At 50.8% G+C, this 27,116-nt stretch overlaps 1 protein-coding gene across 3 annotated transcripts in view; it reads left to right on the top strand.

Annotated features, from left to right (window-relative positions):
- Positions 1-27,116, top strand: part of EYA2 (EYA transcriptional coactivator and phosphatase 2) — a 267,355-nt gene that overhangs the window by 199,455 nt on the left and 40,784 nt on the right. For all 3 annotated transcript variants that reach the window (XM_045444372.1, XM_045444371.1, XM_045444373.1), the window contains one exon: positions 22,127-22,216. In XM_045444372.1, coding sequence (XP_045300328.1) covers positions 22,127-22,216 — 90 coding nt within the window. The remainder of the gene's footprint in view (positions 1-22,126; positions 22,217-27,116) is intronic.

Raw genomic sequence — 27,116 nt, 5'->3', positions numbered from 1 at the left:
CCCCATTCTACGCAGAAGGACACCGCCCCAGACCGCCAAGCTAGTGAGCAGCAGAGAAGGAATCAGACCAGAGCTCCAAAGACCATTCTGGGCCCCCCACCCGGCCCCTCCAAGCAGGCTACAGCCAATCACCAAGCCCCCAGTTCTAGGGCCAACTTTCAAACCTCCATCCAAACCAGCCACTCTCTATGCCGGACATCATGGCGGCGGCGGGGGGAGGCACTCTCAGCCATATTTTTTGTTGCATTTTTAAAATTAGTTGTAGCATTTACATTTGGGAGATTTCAGGGGCACCTGGGTGGCTCAGTCAGGTAAGCGTCCGACTTCGGCTCAGGTCACAATCTCACGGTTCGTGGGTCCGAGCCCCGCGTCGGGCTCTGTGCTGACCGCTCGGAGCCTGGAGCCGGCTTCGGACTCTGTGTCTCCCTCTCTCTCTGCCCCTTCCCTGCCCGTGCTCGGTCTCTCTCTCTAAAATGAATAAACATTAAAAAATATGAAATGGGGAGATTTCACGTAAAAATTCACATTTCTGGGTCCTCTTGAAAAATCAGAAGGTCTGGCCATGATCCACAATCCCACGTGTCATCACTTGGCTGGAGCTTCATGGCAGCCGCTCCTGTAAACGGGCCAGCTGGCCTCCAGTTTGCCACAGTCCCCACCACTCCCTGTTGCCTCGGGCCAAATATCCGTTGTCAAGACTCTCCCTTGCACTGTTGTCTGTCTCCAGGAAGAGTGAAAAGGAAAGTTAAACATTTCCAACTCCAACAGGAGTTGGAGAACGAAAGACAACAAGGCCGTGTGTGTGTCCCTTGGGCCGTGTGGTTGATTTAAGTGACCTGCTCAGTCTCTGTCAGTCTTGCTGGCTTTGGTGCCTCATTCACAGAATGAAGTCCAGGGGCCCCTGGGTGGGCTCAGTCGGTTGAGCAGCCAACTTCGGCTCAGGTCATGATCTCACGGCTCATGAGTTCTAGTCCCGCATCGGGCTCACGGCTGTCAGCACAGAGCCTTCTTTGGATCCTCTCTCCCTCCCTCTCTCTCATCCTCTCTCTCTTCCAAAAAAAACAAAAAAAAAAAAACAGGATGAAGTCCAAACTCTGTGGGCTGGCTTCCAGACCCGTCTAGACCTAGCTCCTTCTGTCCTCTCCTGCCTCAGCTCTGAGACTCCCAAGTGGATGTTTTAGGCTACAGCCTTGCTGGTACCCAAAGAAACAGCAGGCCTTTGTCCAGGTTGTTCCCTTTTCCAGGGATGCTTTTCTCACTTGCCACCATTTGCCCAGCTAATGCTCACTCAGCCATCAGGTCTTATCCTGAATGCCTCCGCCTCCAGGAAGCTTTCCTTGACTGTCCTGAGTTAGGCATCCCTCCCGTGTGTTCCCTTAGCACCCTGCACTTGCCCCCTCCTACAGCATGTATCACTGGATGTTTCATCACCCCATTACTTGTCTCTCTCCCCAACTCGACTTTAGCCCCTAAAGTGCAAGGATGCTGTGTCTGTATCCCTACTTTCTAGCACAGCACATTCAGTGTGCCCCATAATCAGCCATCAAATCAGTTTGCTTTCAGTTGGAAGTAACAGAAACCCAACTCAAGCGGACTCAAGCAGAAAAGTGAATTCACTGGCTCTTATAAAATGTTCAGGGGTCTGTTGGCTTCAGGCATGGCTGGATCCAGAGCCTCAAGCCACGTCAGCAGAACTCGGTTTTTCTTTCGTTTGTGGTGGCAACCAACATTCTACCAGCTCAGTAACCCCGGTGACTGGACTACCTCTTGGTCAGTAGTTCCAACCAAGTCGCGGACAGAGCTGTCCTTGACCTGGCTTGAACCAGTCACCCCGGGGGTTGGTAGGGTTAGCTCCCTCACAACTACACAGACGGGGCATGGTGAAATTCTGGCTCCTCCAGAATCACTCCTGATGTTGTTACCAGAAGGTGGGCTGTGTGCTCCCTTTTAGTACTCCTCCCCTCCCCGACTCTAGCCCAGCCACACTGGCCTCCCCAGTGGTAGTCAGACCTGCCAGACACACTCCCACTTTAGGGCCTTTGAACACTTTGTTGTCTTTATCTGAAATGCTCCTCTTCCCCCACGGCTTCCTCCCTCTCCTCCTGAAAATCTGCTCAAATGCCATCTTCTCAGCAGGAACCTCCTTAACCATTGTATGAAATTGCCACACCTCCTACATAGTCCACATACATGACGCGGATTCTTTGCTCTATTTTTTTCTGTAGCATTTACCACTGCCTGGCGGAAGCACAGAATGTACACTGCTCAGCGCTGGGAGGCGCCACTTTCATGGCGGTATGTGTGAATGGTGCCCCTAGAGTTATGCAGTGCGCAACCTGTGCGGCCGTACACGGCATCCCTGCCATCAAACGTACTACAAATCTTGTTTTGTTCATTTCTATAGCTATTTTGCTTGCCGGTGTACCCCAATGCCTGGAACAGTGCCTGGCACATAAAAGACACTCAGTAAATATTTGAGGAATAAATGATAGGATGGATGAGTGAGTTTCTGTCACTCTCCACAATGCTGCATCTTGACAGCTAAGTTGGGGTGTGAGGGAAGAGGAACCCTGTGTCCTGATGGAGGACTTCCAGCTGCTTCTCAGGGCCTCTGTAGGTGCTGGGAGTCCGGATGACAGTATGCCGAGTGCTCTGTCACCATTTAAGGGGAAATCGATTTTGCTACTCAAAGCAGTTGTTTGTTCGCTCCTACCGTCCTCCTGCTCTTTGGGGGGGGGGGGGGGGGGGTAGGACGCTTAGCATTGTTGGTCACGCCAGGACATGTACCATCAGTGTTTGTAAGATGGGTAGCCTCTCTGCAGACCGAAACGATGCCAGTATCGGCTCATGCCAAACGCCCTCGCTTTCCTGATCCTTGACACAAAGGAAACCTTTGGGCTGAGAGAGGACGGTCCAAACAGCCGATGTCACATGCTCTAGGGCTGAGTGGCCGGGGAGGAAAAGGTGGGATCGGAGCAGACCATCCTCGAGCTGAGTCCTGTCTCCACGGCCTTCTTTCTGCTTCTCCAACACAGAGCTTGGTCCTGCCCCATGGCCTTTGCACCTGCTGTTCCTGCTACCTAAGCGCCCCGCGGCTGGCTCCTTCGTTTCATTCGGGTCTTCCCTCAGCTCCTCAGAGAAACCTCCCTGCCCACCCCACCTCTAGCAGCCTCCCCCAAACACGCACAGACACAGTCAGTCTGTCCTGCTCTCTCTCTTCCTCCCTCGCCCTCCAGCACATCTTCGTGTTTCATTTTCTTTGGCAAACTGTATCCATCCTGTGGGCCAAAGCCGGTTTGCCACCTGTTTTGTTTTGTTTGTTTTTTCACATAAAGTTTTATTGGAACGCAGCCATGCCCATCCATTTATATATTGCCAAAAGCTTCTTTTGTGCTGCAGCAGCAGAGTTGAGACATGATAGAGACCCTATGGGCCACAGAACCTAAAATACTTGCTATCTGGCCCTTTATGGAAAAGGCCACCTGATCTAGAAAAGTTCGCCTCTGGTCTAGAACATGGGCTCTTGAGCCAGACGGCTCAAGTTCAAAGCCAGCTCTACTCCCTAGCCATGTGACCTCAGGCAAGTCATTCTGCCTCCCTGTGCCTCAGTTTCCACCGCTGTAGCCTGAGTATAGTATCAGTAATACGTCATAGCATCCCTGGGGAGGATTAAGTGAGTTGATACATGAGAAGCGCTTGGCACTGAGCCTGCTACGTAGCAAACAGTCTATAGAATAAGTGAACAGTAAATATCTTAATAAAAATAACGATGAACAGATGAATAAATGTCTTTTGAAGAACCGCGTCTTTAGAAGCACGTGGCTGGTTGTATAGGAATGTCCTCTGGGTGGACGATACGCTGAAGTAGCATGGTCACTGCTAATTATAATAAGACGAAGACGCCCAGCGTCGAGGACGCGTCGCTGGTGCACAGAGGCAGTAGGCACTTGCTTGGTGGCCGGCCCTGATCTAACTCTTGCGTGAACTTCCAGAAACGCGCTGGCCTCCCATGCCATCAGATGGCCCTTGGTCCCGGGCAGTGGCTCACTGACCTTAGGGTGACCGACTCATAGGATCCTTCCAGAACCCTTCCAGTTTTAGCACTCGGAGTCCCAAGTCCCAGGAAACCCCTCAATTTGGGCAGATCAGGACAACGGGCCCCCTGCTCCGTCCAGGACCTCCAGATCCACCTCTCTCTAATTTTTTGCCTTTGAATTTACATCCCAGAGAAAAACGCTTTAAAAGCCGCTAGATCCCGGGGCACCTGGGTGGCTCAGTCAGTTAAGCAGCTGACTTCAGCTCAGGTCATGATCTCACAGTTCGTGGGTTCGAGCCCCGCGTCGGGCTCTGTGCTGGCAGCTCAGGGCCTGGAACCTGCTTCAGATTCTGTGTCTCCCTCTCCCTCTGCCCCTCCCCTGCTGGTGCTCTGTCTCTCAAAAATAAATAAACAGGTTAAGAAAAAAATTGCTAGATACCTCCAGCAGAAAGAACATTTTTTTCCAAAGGATAAAAACAAATCAAGGAGTCTGAGTCCTTGGCTAAAACTCCCAAAGAGGAACCAGTTTAGACACCTTTGTTCTCTTCGATTTGACCATGATTTAAGCATTTGTAGTCAGTGTGGCTGCTCTTGTGACTCAGTGGTGACAGGATTTATCCTACAGTGCTTTGGGCAGTGTTCTTGTTAGTACAAATAGACCCCTTTGCTGAGCTAAGAAGATCTTTTCTGTTTTCTGTGTTCTCCTGTGGAACTGCCCAAAGAAGTCAAGTTGTTGGGGCTTTTTTTTTTTTTAAACTTCACTGTTTAAACATGCGAATCAAACTATTTTTTTCTCTACAACCCTCATTTTCTTGTCTTTCTCTTTTAAACAAGCTGATCTGTTTTCCAGGAGTTTCCAAGTAATTAAACCCAATTAAAATCATTAAATTCTTTCTTTAATGACAACTTGATTATTAGAAGCAAACCACAAGGAGGAGATTTCACTGGCAAAGCCTTCCATTGTGTGCTAATCCGTCCCTAACCTCTGGCTGACACTTCCTCGAGATAAACCCCACAGAATAGTGGGGCTGGTTTAATGAATAGCTTTAATTAATACTTTTCTGCCTTGTGGCAGAGTAATTATTTGTTCAGCTTGTAAACAGCTACTTGGCAGTGGTTTGTTTTTTTTTTTAAAGGCCCAGTTGGCTTGGAGGGTGCGATGGCTTTGATTGGTTTGGTGTGTTTGTGGTTTTCTTCTTTAAAAGTGGGGGAGAGGTCCCAGAATAGGTGTCGAGGCGCCTTGTCCTGAAGTTTGGGATGTCAGGCTCACACACACAGAAGAAAAGCAAGGCAGATGCAGGTGGCAAGTCGCCTGTGTTTGTGAACCGTCTCCAGAGTGGGCAGGTCTGCCCTTTGCCACAAAAGTCTACAAGCCCAGACAGGGTACCCAGCCAGCCACCGGCCTGGCTCGAGGCAGCCTGCACGCTTCGATGACGGAGGGCCGCGACCACAAAATGCCAGGCCAGGCTCCCACCCTGGGCCCCCCCGGCCTTCCCTTCAGGTGACAGCGGAGGCGACGCTGGGTGTGGCCAGTGAGGCCCCAGAGAAGTGATTCTGTGAATAAGAAGGACGAGCCTGCCAGGGGAGCGTGTCCCCAGCCTTGGCACCCATCTGAAGTGCTTTCCATGCGTCCTCTCACCGACTCCTCATCACTTTAGGAGACAGGTGCTGTGGTTACCCCCCACGACACCCAGACAGGGAGCGGGCACAGTGACGTGCCCAAAGCCACTCACCTTCTAGTTAGGGAGGGCAGGAGCCCCGGTCACACACAGATTTGCAGGCAGGTGTCTGGCTGCCGTGATGGGATCACACTGCCCTTGGGGACAGGAAAGTGGCACCTTTCACTGTTGGGAGACTGAGATTGTGTGTGTGTGTGTGTTTGTTTGTTCTACTTTATTTTAGAGAGAGAGAGAGTGGGAGGGAGGGGCAGAGGGAGAGAGAGAATCTTAAGCAGGCTCCGCACTCAGCACGGAGCCCAATGCGGGGCTCGATCCTAAAACCCTGGGATCATGGGGCGCCTGGGTGGCGCAGTCGGTTAAGCGTCCGACTTCAGCCAGGTCACGATCTCGCGGTCCGTGAGTTCGAGCCCCGCGTCGGGCTCTGGGCTGATGGCTCAGAGCCTGGAGCCTGTTTCCGATTCTGTGTCTCCCTCTCTCTCTGCCCCTCCCCCGTTCATGCTCTGTCTCTCTCTGTCCCAAAAATAAATAAACGTTGAAAAAATAAATAAAATAAAATAAAATAAAATAAAATAAAACCCTGGGATCGTGACCTGAACTCAAGAATCACACGTCAACTGACCGAGCCACCCTGGTGCCCTGAGATTTTCATTGAATGTAGCTCATCATTAGTTAGAAAGCTAGTTTCACTAATAAGGTTGCCCACTCTATAAATACAAAGCTGATTGACTAAACACCAAGGACTGAGTTTTTTCGTTATTTTTTAATGACTTAGAGCGGTGGCTTTCTACTGATGGTAATTTTGCCTCCCGGGTGCACGTGACAAAGTCTGGAGACATTTTTGGTTGTCACAACTGGGTGAGGGGTGTTACCGGCATCTAGAGGCAGGGGAGACCCCTCCGTGCCCTGCAGTGGACGGGACACCCCCCACGCCAAATCATGATCCGGCTCAAAATGTCAGCAGTACCAAGGATGAAAAACCCTGATCTGTGGACACGGGTGGGGGAGGGGCAGAGAAAGGGGGAGACACAGAACCTGAAACAGGCTCCAGGCTCTGAGCTGTCAGCACAGAGCCCGCCGCGGAGCTCGAACTCACGGACCGCGAGATCATGACCTGAGCCCAAGTCGGACGCTCAGCCGACTGAGCCACCCAGGCGTCCCTACGTTGCTTTTATTTTTTTAGTTTATTTTTTATTTTGAGAAAGAGAGAGGGTGTGCAAGGGGAGTCCAGAGGGAGAGGGAGAGAGCGAGAATCCCAAGCAGGCTCTGCACTGTCAGCACAGAGCCCGATGCGGGGCTTGATCTCACGAACCATGAGATCAGGACCTGAGCTGAAATTAAGAGCTGGACGCTCAACCAGCTGAGTCACCCAGGCGCCCCTCATTTACATTGCTTATAATTAGTTAATTAAGTTAATTAATTATCTTAGTGATTTTGGCTGTTAACCATGCCACCAGAAGGTTTTCAGAAACTCATGTAAGGTACTAAGAGTTCTCAACCAAGCATTAGCTATTGATGAACTTTGCATGAATATTTGAAGACCACTTCCCAGGTTCCCAAACATCTACCTCGATTCGTTACGCAGGTTTTTTTAAGAAAATGCCTCATGGGGCGCCTGGGTGGCTCAGTCGGTTAAGCAGCCGACTTCGGCTCAGGTCACGATCTCGAGGTTCATGGGTTCAAGCCCCACGTCAGGCTCTGTGCTGACAGTCAGAGCCTGAAGCCCGTTCGGGATTCTGTGTCTCCCTCTCTCTCAGCCCCTCCCCTGCTTGCACTCTGTCTCTCTTTCTCGCTCAAAAAATAAACATTTAAAGAAAAGAAAATGCTTCGTGAGGAGCACGAAGCAGGGTTCACTAATTTCACCATCCGAGAAGCTTCGTGCTACGAGAAGCATTCAGAAATCCCCAGATGCCTCTTTAGAGCCACCAAGGCTTCCCTCCCCTGGGAACAATGCAAAGATGTGTCTGGATGTGGGACTGGGTCGGCTCAGAGACTGAACCTGGGGTTGGCACTTAAGGATGTCAGAATCCAAGCAGCTTGGAGCAAAGACTGGACTTCCCCGTCCTCTTCTAAAGAGGCCCTCCTCTAAAGAGGCCCTAAAGCTGGTCCGTTCTGACTCCTACAATGACATCCTAAAAAGTTATGGGCTGCCAAAGGGTCGGGGGGGGAGGGGGGGGCAAAGAAAGGATTCGGAGCCCGTCAGGGGCGGCTAACGGGATCTGATTTCCGATCTCCGCCAAGGTGTCTGGTTCCCGAGGCCTGGTCCTCAGGGCGGGGAGGAGGGCAGCTCAGAAATGAGGGATTTACCGGGGAACTTTGCTTTTCCATATCAAGTCCAGGAAATGAAAGGCACAGATGCCCAGAGGCAATAAGGGGAGATCCTTTCCCACCCCTGGGCCCTCCTTTTATCCTCTCTGGAGCCCAGCAGTTATTAGAAAGGCAAGCCAGCCTGAGACCCGAGGAAAGGGTCCGGGCTGTGATTTTTACACAGCGGCTACCTGTCATTCCTCCTAACTTTGCAAGTGTGATTTACTTACACAGACCATTTATTTCATTAAAAGTAGACATCGACAGTTTTAAAGCAGGCATTTACATAAAGAAAAACCTGATTATAATGTGCCTTAAGCCTCTCTTCCCCCGAATAAGATACTTTATGTTGTTAATTCCTGTGAAGATGTGGTCCATGCGTTAAGTGCTTAAGATTTTGGATTCTTGGGGGGAGAGTCGTGAGTTTGAATCCCAGCTCTGCTGCTTATTAGCACGGGGACCCTGGACAAGTCACTTCGTCACTTTGCATCTTGATTTACCTGTAAAACAGGGAAGAGATAATTTGAGGAGCAAATGTGGTAATGCGTGTAAAGCTCACGTACAATCATACGTTTGTTTAAAAGATAACTTACCTGAGCACCTGCCGTTTACTGGGCTGTGTTCCAGGCTCGGGGACCATAGCAGTAGCTCTCACAGAGCTTGCCTTCTGGTTGAGGGAGAAGTGCCAAAAATCATAAATAAGAAAGATCATCCCAGATGGTGATAAATGCTATTAAAAACAGTAACAGGGTCGGGGCGCCTGGGTGGCGCAGTCGGTTGAGGGTCCGACTTCAGCCAGGTCACGATCTCGCGGTCCGTGAGTTCGAGCCCCGCGTCGGGCTCGGGGCTGATGGCTCGGAGCCTGGAGCCTGTTTCCGATTCTGTGTCTCCCTCTCTCTCTGCCCCTCCCCCGTTCATGCTCTGTCTCTCTCTGTCCCAAAAAAAAATAAATAAACGTTGAAAAAAAAAAAATTAAAAAAAACAGTAACAGGGTAAGAGATGTAGAGCGAGGGGGGGGGGTGGTTGGCATCTGGGTTATTTTGGATGGAATGATCGGAGAAGGCCTGTCTGGTACTGAAAATGGGAACTGAATGTCACGAAGGAGCCGGCCATGAAAGCACCTGGGGGAAGGAGGAGTGCAAAGGCCCTGAGGCAGGCGCGGGCTTGGCAAGGTCGGGGAGCAGAGAGGTGGGTTGGAGAGGAAAAGTCGACGGTGGCCACTGAAAGATGTTAGCTGGTGGATTTTAAATGAAGACAACAGCTCTGATTTTTGCCTTAAAGAGGGCCCACTGGCTGCCTCACAGACCACAGATGTGGGGGAGAGAGGAAGCTCTCTGTCTTTATAGCCCAGCAGACAGATACAGTTGCTCCTCCTCCCTCCCTCAGCATCTCCCCCTCTTGATGAGGAACTAAACACCCCTTGGAAATAAGGTAAAGCACTAAGCACGGGGCCTAGCCCGTAGCAGGCACTCAAAAAGCAGGAAAGCTCTAGTAATGAGTATTATTATTATTTGGAGGAAATGTCTCTTAATCCCTCGCTTTGCAAGAAATCGGGAAATTGAGGTGTAAGGACAAAAGGAAGTCCTGGGGCTCTCAGGATGCATTTGTGAACCACAGTCACGGGTGCTCTGCTCACCCCCCACACCCCCCAGCCAGAGAGTGAACTGCCCAAGGACCCAGAGGGGGTCCCGCAGGACAGGCCAGGAGAGTTCTTGGCTTTCTGCAGGATAGAGATCAAACACGGGCCAGGAGGAAGCGAGAGCAGAATTAACTGAATAGCGTGACTGATAGAGCATAGCAGGCGGTGTATCCGGGAGACTCAGAAAAGGAGAGGCGAGTTAGGGGTTTGCATTGGAAAGGGGTCCAAGGTACATGTTCCTTCAGGAATCCAGGGTAGGAGTCCATCAGAGGGTCAGGTGAACGATAGGTGGTGTTCCATAAGCCACTGAAGGCAGGGGTAGGGATGCCCGTGTCACCCAAGATTTGTTGGAAGCCAACGTCCTCGAGCTCGGTTCTTCTTAGATGGTATGAGGTGTGTGGGGGCCTAGGACGAAACTCAGAATGACTCGTTTTCATGCTTCCCCCTGGAGTGGGGACATAGCTTCTTGGGTTTACTCAGAGGTGGTGAAATACGGAACGTGAGGAAAGGGGGGCTGGCAGAGACACAGCAGAGGTGGAGCCTTTCCAAAATGGCGTCTCTTCAGCTTCCCTCCTTCAGTCGGGACAGTAGAGCCGCTGCCCTTGGCATCAGGATTTGGGTCACTGCCTCGGCTGCCAGATTGTCCTACAGCAGGTTTCAGCTTTATCACCCCTTCCAAAGGCCCTTTCTGTTTCTTTTTTCCAAGCCCCCTTTTTAAAATAAATAGCTCGGGGCACCCGGGTGGCTCAGTCGGTTAACCCTCGGACTCCTGGTTTCATCTCAGATCATGATCTCGTGGTTTGTGGGTTTGAGCCCCACATCGGGCCCTGTGCTGACAGTGCAGAGCCTGCTTGGGATTCTCTCTCTCCCTCCCTCCCTCCCCCACTTGCACACGCGCTCTCTCTCTCTCTCTCTCACTCTCAAAATAATTTTTTTACTATTTTTTATTATTTATTCTTGAGAGAGAGAGAGAGAGAGAGACAGAGCATGAGCGAAGGAGGGGCAGAGAGAGAGGGGGACACAGACTCCAAAGCAGGCTCCAGGCTCTGAGCTGGCAGCACAGGGCCCGCCGTGGGGCTCGAACCCACAAGCGGTGAGATCATGACCTGAGGCGAAGTCGGGCACTCAACCGACTGAGCCACCCAGGCGCCCCTCTCAAAATAAATTTTTAAGAAGATTTGCATCTGGAGCCAGCCTGTGCTAATAGAAGAACTGGGTTTTTACGGAGGGTTCATCACATCGCCTTGATTGATTACATCATTGGCCATTAGTGATTGGACCCAACCTCTAGCCTCTCCCTGGAGGTCAGGGGGCTGCAAGCTCCAGCCCTCTAATCGCTAGTTGGTGCCCCTGGCAACCCAGCCCCCCTGTTCAGGCGCTTTCCAAAAGTCAGCTCGTTAACATAAACTCATTGTGGTTGAAAGAGGTTGGTCCTGAGTAACAAGATACCCAGTTCACCTTTGTTTCTCTTATCTCTCAGAAATTCCAGGGGTTTAGGAGCCAGGAAAGGGGACGAAAACCAAATATACATTTCCTGTTAATGTATCACAATGTAGATCACACACTCCCAAGTACCGCTCCCCCCCCCCACACAAGTATTATGACCACCAAAAACTGCCAGGTGACCCTCTAGAAGGATGGGCCGCTCTCTCTTGAGAATCACAACTTGGTGCGTGAGATGATGATGTACCCAGAAGAGCAGCCAGTTGGAATTTTGTCATCGCTTGATGTGGAAGGCAGACCAGTGGCCCCTGAAAGATGTCTGCGCCCCCGTCCCCAGGACCTGTGACTGTTACCTTCTGTGGCAGGTGTGATCACAAGGGCCGTTCCAAGAGGGAGGCAGGAGATAGGAGCGTGTAGTAGGAGATATGAGGACAGAAGGAAGAAGTTGGGGTGGGAGGGTGGGGGACCAGAGAGTGGAAAAAGGCAGCCCCAGGGACCTGATATTGCTGCTTACCTTCCGGTTACAGTGAGTGGAACGGATTTGCCGTTTACATCATGATAACAAGCTTGTTTCCAAATGAAATGCATTTAAGTTAAAAAAAAAAAAAAAAAAAAAAAAAGCAGGGACGGGTAACTGAATTAAAGGAAAACATGAACCCCGTTCCTCTGCGGTGCAACACAACCTGCAAAGGTGTTACGATGGGGCGCCTGGGTGGCGCAGTCGGTTAAGCGTCCGACTTCAGCCAGGTCACGATCTTGCGGTCCGTGAGTTCGAGCCCCACGTCGGGCTCTGGGCTGATGGCTCAGAGCCTGGAGCCTGTTTCCGATTCTGTGTCTCCCTCTCTCTCTGCCCCTCCCCCGTTCATGCTCTGTCTCTCTCTGTCCCAAAAATAAATAAACGTTGAAAAAAAAAAAAAAAAGTGTTACGAGAACGGCCATGGTTTGGGAAATACCAGGTTAAACTATTGCACAGGAATTTCCAAGCAGGGAACGTTTTCTGATGGAAGATTCTGGCCCCTGCTGCTTTTTGCTAATAATACCTAAGCGCCAGGAGCAGGTCATAGCACATGCGTTATCCTGTAGGAGCCCTGGGAGGAGCTCACTGTTTGTATTCGGATAAGGAAACTGAGGCCCAGGGAGGGTGAACATGTCATCCAAGGTCACATCCCTAAGGAATGGCAGCCCCCAGGATTTGAACTCGGGTCCCACTAACTCCATGATGGATGCTCTCAGTGGTTTTGCTTCGTGGAGCGCCTTGCCTGTGGCCGTTGGCGTGGACACCTTGTGCGGGTGGAGGCAACGTGTGGTGGCCGTTTGCCTCATTAGGCAGTGCTTGTGTGAAGGAGAAATTGATGCTCTAAGACCAGATAATAACCCGGACCTTGATTTATATCCCCTTGGGGAGGGGCTGTCCGAGGTGCAAAACTGGGTCGTTGTGAAAATGTGTAGAATTAGGGGCACCTGAGTGGCTCAGCCAGTTAAGCGTCTGGCTCTTGCTTTCGGCTCAGGTCATGATCTCACAGGTCGTGGGACGGAGCCTCCCGTGCAGAGCCTGCTTGGGATTCTCTCTCTCCCTCTCTCTCTCCCTGCCTCTCCCCCACTCGTGCATGTGCATGCACGCACTCTCTCTCTCTCTCTCTCTCTCTGTCTCAAAATAAATAAACATTTTAAAAATCTGAAAAAAGACACGCAGAATCACTTGAACTTGCCCACCGGACCCTGGCCGTGTTGGAAACACCCAATTTCCCCACAGTGGTGGGGAGGTGGCAAGCGGGGCCAAGAATTTTGGATTCTAAGTGACGAACACTCAACACACGTCAGTTTAGGCCAAAAAGGGAAATTGATCTGCTCCTGTAACCAGAATGCCCAGAAGTAGACTTCAGGAACAGTGGGATCCAGTCACCAAATAATTTTGTCTGAATCTGTGTGCGTCGTCACGGAGGCCCTGCCGGCATCCCCCAGCTCAGGTTCCACCAGCTCACCGGGGGTAAGAAGTGCCTTTTCCCCGTGGTTACAGCTAAAGTCCCGGGGCCAGATCTCAGTGGCTCCCACTGGCCACATAACCATCCCTGAACGAGTCACTCCGGTTCTGGCCAGGCCTGGGTTACGAAATCATTCTAGGAGGCCAATATGGGTATTATTTTTACTCAAAATTAATAACTGCTTATTTACAGACACGAAAGTTCATTCCCAAAGAGATTAGGTATCTCCACAATATCATGCTGCCCCTTTTCTTAACCGGTTGGTGTTTTTTCAAAGTGTCTAATAAAGGCCCTGTGTTGGGGGCCCCCAGGACCACCCTCGGGCTCGATGAGCTGCTAGAAGGACCCACAGGACTCAGAAAAGCTGTTATATTCACAGTTACAGTTTATTGCAGTGAAAGAATACAGATTAAAATCAGCAAAGGGAAAAGGCACGTGGGATAAAATCCGGGAGAACGTAGGCACCGCCTTCCAGACCTCCTCTCGCAGTGGAGCTCAGGCGACTCTGCCAGCACTGATGTGCCAAGAGTCGCCAAGCAGTGAAGCTCCCCCGAGCCCTGGTGTCCAGGGGCTTCCTGGGGCCCCTGCTGTAGGCTCACGGCACCACAGCCACTCAAGACTCCAGCCCCGCAGAACGAAAGCAGGCATTCACCGTGATCCCATTGTTAGCATAAACCGTCTGATCGGCCAGGACTGCCTGGCCCAAGGACTCAGAGCTCCTCTGTGGGGAGCCAGCCCAGCAAGGACCAGTCTGGAAGACAGACCCGAGGAACGCGCAGGGTTCCGGCAACACTTGCCACAGTTAACCCTTTCCTGCGCACACAGCCTCCAAATCTTCACAGCAGGGACCCCAAGGGAAACCCACGAAATGGCTCAGCTCAGAGACCACCAGTTGCTGGGCCTGGCACATCTGGATATTCCAGGAGCAACATCACACTTCGTCCCAGACACGCAGCTGAACCACGGAAGGCAGACACGTCCTCAGAGCACGGAAGCCGTAACGGGCATCATGGCATAACCGGAGGATGGTGGAATCTGGTGTCAGATCGGACCCGAGTTCTGGTCACAAAGCTGCCTCAGGAAGAAATGCGCTTTATACCGTGACCCACCTCCGTCTCTCTCTCTCTCTCTCTCTCTCTTCTCTCTCTCTTTGTCGCCCCTTCTGTCTCAAACACGCACACACACAAACACTCCACCCGAAATAGAAGCTCACCATTACTGTATATGACATGCTCTGATTTTTTGTTGTCTATTCTAGGGATTGGCAAACTTTTTCTATAAAGATATAATAAATATTTTAGGCTTTAGGCTAGGCCCCATGGTGACTACCAACTCTGCCACTGTAGCACGGAAGCAGCCATAAACACTAAGTGAACAAATGGGCACTGCTGTGTTCCAATAAAACTTTATTTACAAAAACAGACAGGGGGCCACAGATTCTCTTGTATTTCTTCCATTCTTTTTTTTTTTTTTTTCTTTTTTAATGCTGGCCTTTAAAGTCAGCTTTCACCAAAGGGATTATAACCTGCACTTTGAAAACCCCATTTGCTCTCTCTAACGACCCATCTTGCAGACAACAAACGGAGGCACACAAGAAGTGAAATGACTTGGACAAGGTCATTTAGCTGGTGAGCAGTAGAACTGGCCTTGTTCATAAGCAGTTTGGCTGAGAGCCCGCTCTCTTTGCCTCTACCCCAAAGCACTCAAAGGTCAGTTATTACTATTATTACTGAGTGAGCTGTGAAAGAACCCAAAGGACCAGAGTCACCTAAGGCATCAGGACCAGATGAGGCTGTGCCTTCCTTTTGTTCAAAGGGTTGTTGTGATTCCAGATAAATAGTGTGTGGGTCGGGGCACCTGGGTGGCTCAGTGGGTTAAGCGTCCAATTCTTTGATTTCAGTTCAGGTCATGATCCCAGGGTCATGGAATCAAGCCCCACATCAGGCTCTGCCTGCTCGGGATTCTCTCTCTCCTTTGGCCCCTCTCCCCACCTCATGCACTCTCTCTCTCTTAAAAAAAAAAAAAAAAAAAAAAGGTATGGATCTCACTTCTTTGAATTAAACACCTATTGGAACCAGGGCACCTGGGTGGCTCAGTCAGTTAAGTGTCCAACTTTGGCTCAGGTCATGATCTCATGGTTTGTGAGTCCGAGCCCCGTGTCGGGCTCTGTGCTGACAGCTCAGAGCCTGGAGCCTGCTTTGGATTCTGTCTCTCTCTCTCCCAAAAATAAATAAAAACATTTAATAAATAAATAGGCACCCATTGGAACCATCTATGACAAAAGTGCTACACTTTTTTTTTTTGTAATGTTTTTATTTATTTTTGAGAGGCAGAGACAGAGCATGAGTTGGGGAGGGGCAGAGAGAGAGGGAGACACAGAATCCGAAGCAGACTCCAGGCTCCGAGCTGTCAGCACAGAACCCGACGTGGGGCTCAAACTCACGAACTGTGAGATCATGACCTGAACTCAAATCAGACGCTTAACCAACTGAGCCACCCAGGCGCCCTAAAAAATGCTACACTCTTAAAGCAGAAAACATGGAACCTCAGGGAAGGGAATTCTGTAGCGGAGTTGCGATTCACTTAAACAACTTTTTGGTAAAAAAAAAAAAAAAAAACTTGGGCTCCTTTTGAAATGAAAATGCTGCTTCCTAATCTATAGGGATTGGGAATTAGACCTCCAAGAATGTGGCTTAAAATGAGAAGCTTGTAAATGTGGGCACGATGGAGACACTTGGTAGAAAACAACTACTGTTTGTTTTTTTTTATGTTTATTTATTCTAGAGAGAAAGCATGGGGTGCGGAGGGGCAGATAGAGGTGGGGGGGTTGGCGCAGAGGATCCGAAGCAGGCTCTGTGCTGACAGGAGAGCGCCCAGCGCGGGGCTCAAACTCACAAACCGTGAGATCATGACCTGAGCCGAAATCAAGAGTCAGACGTTTAACGGACTGAGCCACCCAGGCACCCCCACGAGGCAGGTCTTAGTCCAGCCCTCGTGGAGAAAGTCCCCACCATCCGCCTCTCATTAGAGACCTTCCCCAAGAATGCGTAATAATTAGGTTTCCAAGCTGCGTCCAGGCCCACAGCATCTGCCTCGAAGCCGGATGCCAAGGCGTGGAGCCCCCGCGTCAGCCCCCTGAATGAACACACGCATAGCCCAGCCCTCCATGTCTAATGTGAACCCTGGGAAATCTGCTAGGTCATTAGAACACATTGAGAAAATCCGCAGGGCCTTTGATTTGTGCCTTCCCTGGGAGAGAACCAGCCCCAAACTCTGAAGTCTAACAAAGATGACGTTCCATCCACCCAGCCCCACCAGCCCCCACCACGGTCCTTTGGTGGACAAGATACGAACTGAAGCCTGTTTTGGAAAAAAAAATCCCTTTTCTCGGTTCTCCCTTCTGGGTTAAATGGATCATTTTTAAAAAACAATCTGTTTCTGCTGTTGCTTATTTAGGACATTAACCTAAACAAGCCGACTTTTTTTTAATCCAAAGAGTGTGTAGTGATTAAGAATGGTTTTCAGGGGGCCCCGGGTGGCTCAGTCGGTTAAGCATCCGACTTCAGCTCAGGTCATGATCTCACAGTTTGTGAACTCAAGCCCCGCGTCGGGCTCTTTGCTGACAGCTCGTTGCCTGGAGCCTGCTTCTGATTCTGTCTCTCCCTCTCTCTCTCTGCCCCTCCCTCACTTGTAGTCTGCCTCTCCCAAAAATAAATAAACGTTAAAAAAATCTTTTTTAAAAAAGTGGTTTTGGAGGCACCTGGGTGGCTCAGTAGGTTACGTATCCGACTTCGGCTCAGGTCACGATCTCATGGTGCATGGGTTCGAGCCCCGCATCAGGCCCTGTGCTGACAGCTTGGAACCTAGAGCCCGCTTGAGATTCTGTGCCTTTCTCTCTGCCCCTCTCCCACTCGCACTCTGTCTCTCTCACTCTCAAAAGTAAATAAGCATTTAAAAAAACTTTTTTTTTAAAAAGTAGTTTTCATAAAATGTCATCTGATTTAGGGTGTTTCTGCTGGGTTCACAGAAACAGGTTCTTTGCTTAAGGGTTCGAGGAAGTCGATTGGGGATTTTGACAATGACGAGTGCTTATGGAGTGCCTGCTGTATACCAGGCTGCGTGTCCCCATGTGCTAGCTCAGTTAAACCTCACTGCTTCCCAGGGTGGCAGAGGGGCCAGAGTGGGCTTGAATGGGTCAGTGGCCTGTTAGGAGCTGAAGAACACGGCATGAAGGCCTTGTTTGCCAAGGAGACGTGCTAGATCAGAGGATCCCCCTCCAAGCCGCACAGAGTGACCGAAGCCAACAGACCAGGGTGGTATGTTTGTGGAGCGTATGAGGGACGTATTCAGCCGATAACACAAGATAAAACCGGTCATTTTCCTCCCGCCCCCAATCCGGACGTGTTTCACACTCATTAATGCTGAGTCTCCACCAATTATTTTCTTAGTTTCTCAGTCTTTGCAATCCTGGAAGAACGTTTTCTACTTGGATAAAGTGGTCTGGCCCAGGGTCACATTCTGTGTTACTTAACAGTTGTGCTTCTCTTGGGTTATTCCAGACTTTTCTACCCCTGAACCCCTAGTTTTTATCAAATTCATGGGAAAGAGGTCCCACCAGCGGAGTTCAAAACAATCTCCAGGCAGCATCCAAGCAGGTTTTAGGAAAATCTGAAACAAGGAGAATTATCAAGGAAGAGCTGGTATCCTAAAGGTTCTCCTCAGAAACATTTGGGTGTTTTAGGGGCGCTTGGGTGGCTCAGTCGGTTGAGCGTCCTACTTCGGCTCGAGTCAGGATCTCGCGGTTCATGGGTTCGAGCCCCGCGTCGGGCTCTGTGCTGACAACTCAGAGACTGGAGCCTGTTCGGGATTCTGTGTCTCCCTCTCTCTCTGCCCCTCCCCCACTGGCGCTGTATGTCTCTCTCTGTCTCACAAAAACGAATAAAGGTTAAAAAAGTTTTTTTTTTTTATTTTGTTTTAATTTTTAATTATACTGTATGCGAATCCTTTCTCTTTCAAAACATTTTAGAATATTGTAGCTCATGTTAAAATTTACTTTCATCCTTGGGGCGCCTGGGTGGCGCAGTCGGTTAAGCGTCCGACTTCACCCAGGTCACGATCTTGCGGTCCGTGAGTTCGAGCCCCGCGTCGTGCTCTGGGCTGATGGCTCAGAGCCTGGAGCCTGTTTCCGATTCTGTGTCTCCCTCTCTCTCTGACCCTCCCCCGTTCATGCTCTGTCTCTCTCTGTCCCAAAAATAAATAAACGTTGAAAAAAAAAATTTTAAAAAATAAAAAAATAAAAAAAAAATTTACTTTCATCCTTACCTTTAATTCCTGTCCCCTCCTCTCTGCCTTCCAGAAGGAATTAACTGTTAGGATTCTGGTACATCCTTTCAGATATTTATAAATATAGAAGTGCCTATGGAAAATATGTAGTAGCATTTTATGTGTTTCTAGTAAATGCTAATAACTAATGCAGTATATAACTTTCAGAAAACTGTTGCTTTCACTCAGTATTGTGGGGGGGCGTGTCCATGTTAATATGCAGAGATGTGGTTCGTTTCTTTCCATTGAATTTAGTTTTCCACCAAATGAATATACTGCAGCTTATATTTCTAGTAACCTTTGGCCGGACAGCTAAATTGTTCAATCTTTTGCTATTTACAAAAAACTCTGTCTTGTTCATTCGTATGGCCTTTCTCTAGAGTAGACAATGAGAAGTAGAATTACTAAGTATGTTCCCTTTTATTTTTTCTTAAGTTTATTTATTTATTTTGAGAGAGAGAGAGCATGTGAGCAGGGGAGGGGCAGAGAGAGAAGGAGACAGAAAGAATCCCAAGCAGGCTCTGCGAGGAACCCCAACTCACAAACCGAACCCCGAGATCCTGGCCTGAACTGAGACCGAGAGTCAGACGCTCAACCGACTGAGCCACCCAGGTGCCCCACGTTCGCTTTTATTTAGTTTTTTTTTTTTTTTAATCCAGGAAATACATGCATATAGTTTACAACTCATATAGTTCTACAAAGAAAAGTGTCATGAGAAGCAGCAGTCCTCAGTGGACCCCACCACACCGTTTCTTTCTGCCCAGAGGCCACAACTTTCCACTCTTGCTGATTCTTTTGGTATTTACCTCCAAATTTCTGAGTAGCCTGCCTATGGTACCACTCCTTGATTTTTTTTTTTTTTTTTTTCCTGTTTTAGGCATACTCCCTGGCCTCCCAAGCTAGAAGATGAGAATTGAGCTCTCTTTTCTCGCCCCAGCCCCCATCACACACATGCAGATTTTCTCTCCACATCCTGCCAGTATCGATAAGACACAATTCCAGCTTTATCGATTCTGAGTATTTGCCTTCGTCTAACCATACAAAATACTTTTCACAGACAGACCCTTCCGCATACAATAATTACTTTTCCTGTTTTATGTGCTGGCCTGGGAGGTGACGTTTTTCTACATAAATCCTTTTAGCAGCTGAGTGTGGATGGCAGCTTCTCCCTTCTTGTCTAGCGTGCTGTGGGCTGGTCATCCGTGGTTAGGTGCACAGCCTTGCCAAGAAGGAATGTGCAATTTTGCAGAGGTAAAATGGTTCGGGGGTGAGTCATGCGTGGAAGCCCCCCAAAGTCCTTTCCCGGGTCACAGAACGATTCCCTGCTTGGCCCTGAAACGTTTGTTTTCCTTATCTTCCCTTCATTTTTCACTGAGCGCTCTACCCCGCCGCCTTCCAGCCAGGACCCAGAGTGCTAAGCTTTGGCTTTGGGGGCCCTAATGAGGTGTTTCACCTAATGGCTGCGTTCCTGGGCTTGATTCTTCACAGTTGTGTGTGTGAAGCTGACGTCACCAGCGACATGTTTTTCCCTTTTTCTTTAAGGGTCAAGGAGGGTTTACGTCGTTAATTATTTATTTTTTATAATAGAGGTCAGACAGCCGCCCGGGGAAAAATGCAAACAGGAAAAGAAGTGTATGGAGTGACAGGCAGCACAAGGTCCCCTGCATGCCTCCTTCAACCCCCGCCCCTCCAAGCCCTCCTCAGAAGCAGTTTTGGTCTGGGGCCACACGACGTGGGTTCAAATCCCCGCACTCCACCAGCTGCAGGGCCTGGAGCAAGTTACCCAACCGTTTGGGGCCTCCGTTTTCTCATCTGTAACATGGGAAGATAATAATGCTCAACCCCTAAGTCTTTGTGGGAATTAAATGGATTCATTTGTAGAGTGGCACAGAGAAAGCACTTAATAGATACGAACCAGGAATATCACTAAGTGTTGTAGATCCTTTCAGACCAGTGGTTCTCAACCTTGGCTGCATGTTGAAATCGGGTAGGGAGCTTTAAACATCCCTGATGCCTGGACCCCACCCTCAGAAATTCTGATTTGATTGGTCTGCGGTGGGGCCTTGAGCATCAGGATTTTTGAATGCTCTCCATCATGACGGCGTGCAGCCAGAGCTGAGAACCATCGTACCAAGTATTTTTCATGTGCATCGGTTGGGATGGGTGAGGTTATGCTGCAGTAACAAACATCTCCCGAACCTCGTCTACTTCTCTTTCATGCCCATTCTGATCTGCTGCAGCTCTGACCCACATTATCTTGCCTCTGGAACATTTAGTCTTGTGAACTGGGAAGAGAGAGCCTGACCAACCATGCACTCACTCTGAAAGCTTCTGACCACAGCTGAAGCGTGACTTCTGCCAACACAAGTCACATGGTCACATCTAAGTGCAACAGGGAGGGTATATATCAGGGGCCGGCAGACTTTTCCTGCAAAGGGTCAGATAGTAAATATTTCAGTCTCTACAGGACACTGGGGCTGTGTGGCTCCTGCTCACCTCTGCCTTCAAAACGCAAAAGCAACCACAGACAATACACTGTTTAAACATGTAAGAAAAAAAAAAAAAAAAAAAAAAGTCAGGGCCCCGGGGTGGCTCAGCCGGTTGAGCATCCGACTTCAGCTCAGGTCATGATCTCGAAGTTTGTGAGTTCAAGCCCCACGTCAGGCTCACCACTGTCAGCACGGAGCCTGATTCGGACCCTCTGTCTCCCACTCTCTGCCCCTCCCCCACTCGTTCACACGCATGCGCTCTCTCTCTCTCTCTCTCTCTCGAATAAGTAAAACATACATATTTTTTTAATGTAAAAAGGCGTTCTTAGCTCATAAGCCATGCACAAACAGGCAGCAGGCCAGATTGGGCCCGTGGGGGTAGGATACCAACCCCCAGTGAGGATCCCCCTCCTACAGGGCAAAGCTCCCCAGGAAGGGACCCCAAATATGGGTGATCAGTAATGCAGTCTACCATAGCACGTGCATAGAAAAGAGAAGGAGGGAGAAAGAAGGGACCCTTCATTGCACAGTTGGGTTTCACACATAACGTGGTGCGATCTGCTTTTGTTACTTAATACTTTGGAGGTAGATTCAAGTAATTCTAGCATGACTTCACTTTTTTGATCAAGTGGGCTAGGTTTCCAGGGTATGGATGGACCATAATGAGATTTAGTTTGTGTGCTCATCTTTCTTTTTTTTTTTAAGTTTATTTCTTTATTCTTGAGACAGAGAGAGAGAGAGAGAGAGAGAGAGAGCAGGGGAGGGATAGAGAAAGAGAGCAAGAGAGAATCCCGAGCAGACTCGCGGAGCCCGACGCGGGGCTCCATTGCACAACCCCTGAGATCATGACCTGAGAGAAATCGAGTCAGACTCTTCACTGACTGAGACACCCAGGGCACCCTGTGTGCTCATTTTTGTAATTAATCCATTTGCTAGATAACAGAGGGACTTCATGTATCGGGAAGAGTAAGACAGCATCCGTAGAGAGATTGTCATAAAGAGAGAATCGACAGGCCAGCTCTCCCAGTGGGCTTACATAGTTTACGTTGCTTCCCCCGCAGTCGTCCAGGCCTCTCGGAAAGCAGGAGGGCCGGGAGGGAACCTTTGAAAACACATTGACACAGCCTAGGCCACGTGTGAGCCCCTCAGAACCGACCTGGGCTGCCTGACAGTGGCGGGATGGGACGGGGGAGGCCCCGCTGGCGTGTGACTCTGTCCTTTCTTTCTACCAGGACACCACGACGTCTGTGCGCATCGGCCTGATGATGGAAGAAATGATCTTCAACCTTGCAGATACCCACCTGTTCTTCAACGACCTGGAGGTTTGGAACTGCCCGTTTTGTGTCGTAGTCGCCGTCGTTGGTGGCCTGTGTCTGGTTTCAGGGGAAGAGATGCTGCTTCTCCTCTTTTCTGTGTTTCCTTTTTCCTTTGGAGGCTAGAAGCTTTTGCTGACGACCCCCAAGAAGCCACAAAACGGTGGCCAGCGCCAATTTATTGAAAACGCGCTTGACCAGCTGATCTCCCTAGCTCCCCCCTGTGGCTAATGGGCGTCTCTCTGCCCTGGTGGCGACGTCCACGGCCGTTTCGCTGATCTAATAAAGGCTGTGTAGTTTCTTCCTCCCGAAATTTGCTATTTAATAAGTCTGTTAAGGCAAATTAGTACAGATCCTCCTGGGTCAGTAATAGTGAGCAGCGGGCCGGCATGGAAGCTTTTAAAAGCAATTTACATCCCCCTGAAAACGTGTTGTACAAAGAGAGTGAGCGCAGACAGAGGGACCGTGCTTATTCAGTGTCAGCTCCTGGGCCCCGACGCCAGTGGCAAAGGACATAGGGAAAAGGGGGAGGACAGCGTCAGAAATAAGTTTGAATCCTTTGTTTATACCCAGCCTGTGGCGGAAAGATTTGAGAAGAACTTCAAATAAAAAAACATATTTAAAATTGGACTATTAAAGCAAAGGCAGAGCAATAGAAAGCTAAGGGTAAGGCACTTGTGCAAAATTATCTGGCTGAGGCCACCACCTGCAATTAAGTTCAGAGGTTAATCTCTGAGCTTCCTGGTAGCCAAAGCAAGGAGGAAAAGGCGATGCATTCCTTAGCTCGATGAAAGAGGAAGCAGCTTTCCCCAAGGCGAAGAAGGGTTCTTTGGGTGATAAGAGGATTAATGTGGGGACCTTCTGGCTCGGTAAATTGTATTTGCGTGATTGGTTTAACAGATTGAAAAAGGAAGGGAACCCAAAATTATACTGCGTGTGAAAGAACACTCCTATTTATCTTAGCAGGGCTATTTTTTTCCTGGAATCAAAACGCCCTGGGACTAGCCTGTAAAGCAGGCCTATGAAGGCTACGAATTCCAGAACTGTCCTGGTGGGCCCAGAGCACGAATCCTATTTACCATCAGGAAAGGATACAGGTTTTCCTTTCTGGTCTGCAGCCCTGGATTCCCAGAGGAGGAAATCCTTGCCGAAATGAACAATCTTGTGTTCCGTGCAGCCTAGGCAAGCCATTTGGGCCTCAGCCTTCCCATCCGTGAAATGGAATTGATGTTCTCTGTCCAACATCTATTTTAAAGAGAGGGTCTGTGTAGAAACTCATCGACGCATTGATGACAAAAGAGAACACTGGCACAGTGGGGAGTCCGTGAGCCATCAGACCCAGGACTGTCCCTTTAGCCAGATGCAATGTGCAGGCTCCCTTTACAATGACCTCTCGTGTCTTGGGGAAAAGGGGGAGCAGGGAGGCGGAGAGGGAGAGCGGGTAGGGTTGGGGGGCAGCATTCTCGAGGGAGCCAGGGAAGGCTTCTCGGGAGGCGACGCTTGAGCCAAGGCCTGAGTGGCGGCAGAAGCCAGCCAGGCGGAGATGTAGGGAGGTGGGACCAGCACATGCAAAGGCCCTGGGGTGGGAAGTGGTATGAAGGCCACAGTGACCACAGCGTAGAAGTGAAAGCGTGGGGGCAACTGGGATGGATGAGTCTGGAGGTGGAGTTCTGGGCCAGACACAGGTCCTGGACATCAGAGTTTATTCTAGGTGCTGTGGACAGCCATGGAGCCCGAGAGCAGTAAACAGGAAAGGCTGCCGATCTAGCTTATGTTTTAAAAGAACTACTCTGGCTGCTGCGTGGAGAATGGGCAAGAGGAGGGAAACAGTGGAGGCTGGGAGACCAGCCAAGAGATTACTGCAGTTGTCCGAGCAAGAGAAGAAAGATGGGCGGGACCGAGGCGGTAGGAGATGGGCCTTGGGATGGCAGTAAAGCCAAGAGAGCTCCTGATGGGTTGGATGGGGGGGGGGGGGGGGGGGGAGAGAGAGGAGTCAGGGGTGAGGGTCCTGGGCTTGGCCTGACCAGGGCAACAGTGCCACTCTCTGAGATGGACAGACAGTGTGGTGGGCACGCGGGCTTTGAGGCGTCTGTGACACCCCAGGGAAGATACCAGACCGACAGGCAGATACAGGAGTTTGAATTAACACCAGACACACAGTAGGGGCTTTCTCAGCGTCGGATGAACCGGAGGCTCAGAGCCGGGCATTATGCTGGACTGACGTGTGTGTGTTTCGAGGCAATGTCTTCAGCCTTCCCCCTCTGCCGTTCCTCCTTGGCCCCGGAGTGGAAGTCACACCTCTTGGCGAACAGATTTCATGGCCAACTGGAGCTCCTAGGGAAGCCAGTTTGGTTTTCTTCTCTGAATTTTTTTCAAACCTGTCCCCAGTGCCAGAGGCCCCCAGGGCACCTCGGCAGAATTGCAACCATGCCACCCGATGGAGAAGTTGAGACTCACACGAGTGCCAAGAGTTCGCTTGCTGGTGCGAGGAGCCCTGTGTCAGAATCTGGGGGGGGCAGCCTCCCGGGGCTCCCCGAGGAGGCTGATGGGACTCGGGAGAGGTGCTTGGTGCCAGTGCCCGCCTGGACGGTGGGGTTTAGAAGACAGAGTGCAGAAGACCCCTTTCCACTCTGAGCTTGCAATGCCGTCTGTAAATCGGGGTTGGCTCTCGCGTGCGGCAGCAATTTAAGGGAAAGCTGCCGTTTGCCGGGCCCCCCTCTAAGTGCCGTGGATCCAGCGGCAAACGATACGCAACAAGATCCCCGCCCCCGAAGCACGGACCTTCCAGCGCGGGACGCGCAATATAAACAACTGAATATGTACCGTCAGACGAAGGGCCCCCGCCGGAGACCAGCAGAGTCAGGGAGGAAAGGAGATGGTCCCGGGGCTGTGACTTCACTTGATGCAAGCAGGCCAGGCTTCTCTCCCGCTTGAGCAGACACCTGAACGAGGTGAGGGAGCCGTGTGTGTGTCCCGGCAGGGAGTGTGCTGGGCAGAGAGAACAGCAGGGCAGAGGCCTTGAGGCCTGGCCAAAGTTGGCAGCTTCCTGAAACAGGGAGGCTGGAGCGTCAGCAGGGAAGAATACGGTGGGCGGGGGGGGGGGCCTAGGTGGGTGCAGATCCCACGGGGGTCCGGGCCATCCTGAGGTATTGGATGATATTTTCAGGGTGACTGGAAGCCCCTGGAGGGTTTTGAGCAGGAGAGCTCCACCATCCGACTTGGGGTTCAGAGGCTCCCTGTGGCTGCCGGGGGAAAGCAGGGATCTGCATCTGGCCAAGTCAGGTGCCCGGACCCCCGTGTGAACGCACTCGAGGGGAAGAATTGGAGGCGTAGGGGGACTGGCAGACACACAGTAGGTGTCAAGTTCAGCTGCAGCTCAGGCTAGCCAGGGTACCCGTCCCAACTCTAGGGCGAGCACCTGCTAATCAGCCCCGTCTGCCTTTGAGCCTGGCCCCACCAGTCCCTGGCTGTGTGCCCTGGGCAGGTTTCTCCCTCTCCTTTGGCCTCGGTCACCTCATCTGCTAAATGGGTAGAAGGGAAGCCCCTGCCTTCCAGGCTGTAATGATGATGGGAGATAGATGGAAGCCGTCCGCACGGAGCCCAGCACGCTGTACATGAGCCGTAAATGGACCTCTGCCCTGCGTGTGCCACTGGGATTGGGGGGGGGGGGGGCCATGGTGCGAGGGCAATTTAAATAGTCATTTATGCTACTGTGAGCTAGAAGAATACAGCTAGCTCGCCCAACTCTGGATTTTACAATGATTCAGAAACGGTACGCGCAATACAGAGATAGCTGGAGCCTGGGCGCAAATACCCACAAGTACCTCCCGCCTCTCTCGCGGCCACCTCGCCTTGGAGCAGGAGCTGCTCGTGGTGCGGTAAAATCCAGGGAAGGGACCCCCGTCCAAAATGTTGGCTGGGTCGCCGTGCAGGGTGTGGGCTTGATTGACGCCCGTGTGTTTAGGGCTCAAGAGCCGTGGCGACCGTCCTCAGGACGCACTGGACTGCGCTCACCCCGAAAGCCCTTTCGTGGGGAGCCTCCCGAGCTGCCACTTCCTAGAGGGGTGCATGAGTCACGGCCAAAGCAGGTGCTGGACCCAGCCCTGCGGCCTCCATCCCAGCTGAGCAGAGAGCTCAGGAGCACGGCCCTCTTGGGTTTGACGTGCAGGCTCAGGCTGCAGGGGAGGAGATGCCAGTTAACGTGGCCCCAGTATGAAAAACACATGGCAGACCCGAACTAGACAAAGTACAGGCCTTACTTCTTCCGGCCTTCCCTCTTTGCCTGCTTCCTCCCTCCCCTGCTTCAGTCTTTGCTTGCATTCTCTCTCTTCTCTCTCTCTTTCTCTCTCCTCCCCCGCCACAGAACCCAGCCCATCTGTTCTTTCCTTTACTTCTCTCCCACCCCCTTCTTTTTTTCTTCCTTCCATTCTTTGTTCCTTTACCCATCCTCTGATCTCTCCCTCTCTCCGTCCATCCACCTGTATTTCCAGCCTATCATTTTCATCCACCTGGCCCTTCTCCCTTCCATCCATCAGTCCACCCCCCCCAACTCATTCACCCAACTATCCATTCTTCCATCTTCCCGTCCATGTATTTTCCATCTTCCTTCCTTCCATTGATTCCCTAACTTCCCTCCATCTGTCTTTCTTCCCTTCCTGTCTTCTGTCCATCCACATAGCCTCCCTTCTTCCTTCCTTCCACCTCGTATTCCTCCCATTAACATCCACTGCCCATCTATTATGGACTAGGGGCTCTGGTCACAGACATGAGCCAGGCATGGCGCCCCTGTCCACCTCCTGGTAAGGGACACACACATAACACACCATCATAGAACAGGTGGGCTAGGACTGCTCTGATGGGCATTCCCAAGGTTGCTCAGCAGAAGCCCAAAGTAGGAAGTGATTAAGTA

This window comes from Leopardus geoffroyi, chromosome A3, assembly GCF_018350155.1.
Source record: "Leopardus geoffroyi isolate Oge1 chromosome A3, O.geoffroyi_Oge1_pat1.0, whole genome shotgun sequence".
NCBI lineage: Eukaryota > Metazoa > Chordata > Mammalia > Carnivora > Felidae > Leopardus > Leopardus geoffroyi.
Note: the sequence above shows the minus strand (reverse complement) of the source record. Positions and strands in the feature narration are given on the sequence as shown.